Source organism: Sipha flava, unplaced genomic scaffold (assembly GCF_003268045.1).
Source record: "Sipha flava isolate LNK unplaced genomic scaffold, YSA_version1 18771_pilon_pilon, whole genome shotgun sequence".
NCBI classification, from domain to species: Eukaryota; Metazoa; Arthropoda; class Insecta; order Hemiptera; family Aphididae; genus Sipha; species Sipha flava.
Window position 1 is genome coordinate 1 of NW_020272425.1, and position 6069 is coordinate 6069.

The 6069-nt window shown below is 25.7% G+C and overlaps 1 protein-coding gene across 1 annotated transcript; it reads left to right on the forward strand.

Moving 5' to 3' along the window:
* The first annotated feature begins 481 nt into the window (after positions 1–481).
* LOC112681193 lies at positions 482–3553 on the forward strand. The gene is made up of 6 exons (XM_025551455.1): positions 482–1131; positions 1751–1785; positions 1898–1983; positions 2989–3087; positions 3221–3319; positions 3486–3553. Exons 2-6 carry the CDS (start codon positions 1766–1768, stop codon positions 3491–3493), a joined length of 312 nt encoding a protein of 103 aa, XP_025407240.1. The 5' UTR covers positions 482–1131; positions 1751–1765; the 3' UTR covers positions 3494–3553.
* Positions 3554–6069: the final 2516 nt, after the last annotated feature.

Sequence of the window (6069 nt, forward strand, 5' to 3'; positions counted from 1 at the left end):
CAGTTCGTTTTTTAAAGACTAAAGCTCAAAGTATTATATTAGAATCAGACGAACCAATACATCAACAAGTTTCTACATCTACCTCTACTAGTAATTCAAGTTCAATGAAAGGAGTTTGATGAAACTGTTGACAAGTATTTGAATGAACCATTGATCAACTGTGCGGAAAATCCTTTGGTTTGGTGGGCTAAGCACAAAAATGTGTACCCATGATTGTATAGACTAACTAAAAGGAGACTGTGTATTATGGCAACATCAGTACCTTATGAGAGGATATTTTCGAAAGCAGGCCAAGTTGTAAATGAAAGAAGATCTCGACTCACAACATCAAAAATTTCACAAATTTTATTTCTTAACCACAACATATTGTGATTTATATAATTATATTTATTGTATACTAATAGTTATTAGTTATTTAATTATTATTATTAGTTAAACGACATAAAATTATGAAGAGGAGCAAAATAAAAATGTGCAAATATATTATAATGATAACGTGTTATCAAAAACTCGTGTCTCTATCAGTCTTGTTTTTTTGTGATTCCAATTCCTTCTTCCTTGGCTTTTACGGGCCATTTAGGTCCATTGCCGCAGCAACCACTTGCCTCCATCTATCTCTATTTTGAGCTATTTTTTTTCCGTCATTCACTCCCAGTCTCGATGCATCTTTTGTAATCCTGTCAGGATTCTAGTATAGCTAGTCTAGGCAACCATGCAGAGCTCATACAAAAACTGTTATATTAGAAATTACAACTCAAACACGTTATGAATACAATGTTTACGGAAAAACGAAAACGTCGCGGCATTCGCGGTCGATAAAACGAAAATGAATGAATGAAAATTAACGAAAAAAAATGATAAGAGCGCTATCGTAACGCGATTATAAGTAATTTGTTGCGCTATTCGTTTCGTTTTACCTGGCAACACTGAATAAAAGTGACGCGTAATTTTCGTTTATCGTCCACGAATGCCGCGACGTTTTTGTTTTTCCATAATCATTGTGTTCATAACGAGTTTGAGTTGTAATTGTTTACCGTTCTTCATTTCTCACAAATTCTGTGAAAACACTGAACATTTTTTCCCCCGATTTTCATTTGTTTCAGTCCAGTTCAGTCTACGTTAAAAATTGTAGTGAGTAATCAAGTTTTTTATTTAAATATATTGTTTTTATAATGTACGCAGACTTGGGTAGTATTCCGAATACAATATTCAGAATACTTTTTAAGTATTTCGAATACTTTTTAAATACTTATTTTGAAAGTATTCAATAAAGTATTTTGAATACTTATAACGAGTATTCTGTTTCGAATACCGTAAAATTGTTTCTTTTCTAAATGATTTTATTACTTATTTGTCGTATCTTGTATAAGCTAATATCAGGTATTTATTATTGTAAACCATAAACTATAACAGTTATATAATATAAAAGTACAATAAAATAACATATATTTAGTCTACAATTTCAAATATTTCTGTTGACTGGACATCTATTATTTTTATAATATGAAAAATTGAAGTATTTTAAAAGTATTCTAAATAATGTATTCGGAATACAATTTGTATAAAGTATTTGAATACATATTTGGAATACTATTTTTTGTAAGTATTCGAGTATTTATTCTAAATACTTTTAAAAAGTATTTTACCCAAGTCTGAATGTATTTATTTATAATTGTTTAAAATATAATTATAAAAATATTTATACAACTATAATATTTTTGCTGAATTAATACAATTTCTTATTTTTTAGTTAACAGAAACTAATATGAAGGCAAGATTAAACTTGTAAGTGAATATTAACCAATTGTTTTTCATTGTTTACTCTTATACATTTTATTTTCTAAACAATTGATATTTCAAACTTTCGACAAACTGTATGTGTTCATTGTTGTTACAGGAAAGTAACAATATTTTTGTTTTTACTTTTTACCATGACTATCATACCAACAAATGGAAATAATAGTATAGCAGAAAAAGATGGTGGTAATGATTTTTATTAAACAATATTTATAAATAACATTAACTTCTAACCAATAGATTAAAATATTTTTATACTGCTTATTTAACCTTTTGTTGGTTCCATAGCTGACTGAAAGACTAATTTTGATTTTTAAATTTTTTACATTTTAGTTTTATTTTGTAATTCATAGTATCTTTTTTACGTATATTTAATTTAAATATAAAATATCATCTAATTTATTAGTGATGTTTTATTTGCCTTTATTGCATGTCATAAAGACCGTTTGTGACTATTTTTGTATGATAATTCTTACGTCACGATTTTATTGACTTTGTAAATACTTGACAATGAATTTTTTATTTGAGACCAGTTGTTCTTTACACTTGTAATAATACTGAAGGCTAAGCTTTTATTTAATTTTAAATACAAATAATTTGTTATATATATTTATTTATTTGTTTATTACTACTATCTAATAATTTTAAATTTAATATTTTATATTAAATTAAATATGAATATAATATTAATTATAATTTTTATATATGTTCATATACATACATACATTCAAATTTTTAGTACCTATTACATATGTAAATACAATTTTTCTGTATATGCTGATAATCTGACCTTTTTTGGGTTCTGACCATAACTCTTGTCCCAAATTTGACAGATTAGAGGGGTTCTACTACATCATAATTTACAACCATTGTGTAAAAAAAAATTGTATAGGTAATATTTTAATTGTATATTCACTTAATTTATTGGAGTAAAATATAAATGTTTCTATAAATATTGTGTTTTACACAAATTTATAAAATAAATGTTAATAAATATATTTCAATCAGATTTTACATAAAATACCTTGTCATTATGATTGTGCGTGATTAACCATGTGATATTTCTAATGCAACCGACTTAGGACGAAGAATAAAAACATTAAAAAATAATTATATATTATAATATTTATGATATAAATCAAATTAATTATTTACTTTAAAAAATAATTAATATCAAATACCTAATTATAGGTTTGGATTGGAACAGACCATATTATATTTGTGGAGAAAAATTGATAAGGGCTGTGTCAATTATATGTCATTTTGTAATGCTCAATGGAATATCTAAAGGTAAATTAATGTTTATTCTGATTTTTTTGTATATGTATCAACAAACAATGTTTAATATGAATATTGTTGTAAAATGATCGCATATGTTTTGCATTTTCATATTCTTTAGGTATTTTTAATTAATATTTTTCAGATTTTCATTCACTGATAGAACAGTCTAACAATACCTGTTGCTCACATCTTTGCACTTTGAATTCATTGAAAATGTTCTGTGATTATCCAGACCATGAAGGTATATAAATTATTTAAAATACATCTAGCATTACAATTACATAATGCCTTTTTCAATAATTGTTTGTTTTGTATTTAAAGTGCTCTTCATATAAATGTCTCTTAATTGCTAATTTTAGATTATAGTCTTATACTTTTTTTTTTTTTTTTTTTTTATATAAATCAAGAAGATTGATTTATTTATTAATAAAAGACTTCAGATCAGTGTTGTACTGACAGAAAAATTAGCACCATGGATCAAACTATTTAATGTAATATATTCAAAATTCTCTCATATTTGTAATAATTTATTCTTAATATTGTATCAATATCATTTAGCCATGGAGTTTCAACAATTCTAATAAACATTTTATTTGTCTATATATTGTATTTAATTTATATATTTATTTGTATGTATACATCATTTTTACCATATGGGAATCTTGATAATTAGTAGATATAGAAAAAGACAAGGAAATATAAATTTTCTTTAAATTTTTTGGTTAATGATCATTTATGTTTCTATTACGTTAGTCTAAAATTCACTTTAATTTAATATTTATCAATTTATTTTCAATTTGAGTAAATTATAACTGGTTGGTACTGGTTTTAAGTCAGTTACTTGTATAAGAAAAATGTAGATGATTCATAAATAAATCCTCCAGCAAAATTATATTTTCTATTAGTATTTTTAGTGAACAATTAAAGTTATTTTCTCGATTAACAATTATTTTAAAATAATAATTATTATTATTATTACATAATGTTAGTTACTTAATTGATTTTTATAAACATCAGTAGTTTGTATTCTATAAATTAAACAATTTGTTTAATAGTTAAAGGCTATAATATTTGATAAGTGTTCAATGGTGTTCTTCTTAGTAATAAATATATTTATCTAATTTAATGTAAAAAAACAAACAAGTATACAAGTATTCCATTATACCTCTTAGAATCTACCTTCTGTAAGATAGGCTTGTAGTGAAGATAGAAAGTTGGCTCTCAATGAGACCAAAATTTAATGAATAGAGTCTCTACCGCACACTTCTTGAAGTTTTTCGGCCAACTCATTGAAAGTCAACCTGCGATCTTCCAGCACAAACTCCTCAACTTCCTGCACTGTTTCGTCCGAGTTTGATGGCCTGCCGCTGCGTTCCTTGTTGTGGACGCTTAGGCGGCTAGCAGAAAATTATCTACATTATTTTCGAACGTTTTCACATCATGAAAATAAAAGGGTAACAAAGTAATCAGAAAGATATCATTTTTTTTTTAAAAAAATTATGTGTGCACAGGTACAAAATTACTATTAGTTTTAATGATTTATTTTATTTGTCCTTATAGGATTCTTTTATCGGTTGAGCTCATATTGAGCGCAGTTACAGTAGAACCAACCCACATGTATCCCAGGTACCTGGTATTTCCTGTTTGTACTACTACGAAAATGAAGGGGTATTGAAGATAACGAACACTAACTGGGACATAATAATGTATATGAATTTATCTGCTATTAATAGTAAAGTGATAACATTCAGTAGCTACTTTGGAAAAATCATAGAAATTTGTGGAAATGTAACTAGCAAAATGACCATAACTAGGTGTAGTAATGTAAATATTACCGTATTAGCTTTATTACAACATAAACGAGAGAAAAAATAATTATTATATGATTATGGGAACTTCCCCGGTCAAAAGAAATAAATGAGCAGTGTTAGGATTCATAGGAGGCTTCCACGAGCAACTATACGGGGTTATGACTGAAGACGAAGTTAACAAATAGAGATACGAATATCTGAGTTAAATGCGAATAGAGAGAGAGTATTACAAATTTTCAAAGATCAAACCAGTGTAATAAAATCCAATGTTGTCCTTTTAAGTATAACAATAGGTAATTTTAATAAACATATAAATGTATTAAAGAGTAATTTCGAAAAACTTAGTAGCAAACTCAACAATATAAATTAATTATTTATAGATTTAGAAACTGAGGAGCTGGTGTCTCAACAGATTATGTATGAACTTATGCAAAGCTATGTGCTATTTGAAATTGAATTATTAGGTGAAATAATAACGGCAGCTTAATATGTTGTAATACATTCGAGCATCCTAAAGACATTTTAATACAACTACAACAAATAAAAAGGGATATCCCGTTAGATAATAGTTTTCCTAAAGAGCTTGATTTAGAGGGAGCTCTAAAAATATTAAATATGGGAAAGTTAGTTTGTGTATATAGAGATAATATATTAGTATTTATACTTAGAATATCATTAGTTAACAATGTAAACTTAACCCTTAATTGCATGATTTTTTTTTCTTGCTGAAAATAAATGTTTTTGATTAATTTGAGTATGGGGAGTTTGTTAAAAATAATTTAAAAATTCCAACTTAAAATCCAAACTTGAAAAGCACAGCTTTTAAGTCCGTTGCACAAATGCAACTATATGCGCACCAACTTTAATTTATTATTATTTCTATTTCCATATGTATATTATTTTTTTAATTTTCATTTTAACAACTTTTATTATTCTTATTCTAACTACATAAAACTAGTCCAAGGTAGTTCTTTAAATTAATATCTTTTTATTGAGAAAATAAAAAATAAAAACATAAAATCATAATATTATATAACAATGTTATACAATGTGTTAAGTCTTCTAACATTCAATAAAATAATAACAATGACAACCAGTTTTTATTAGTGTAAATATCATTAAAAAATAATCAAATAAGTAACATTTAAATAAAATAATATAATAACAACTTATCTTTTTA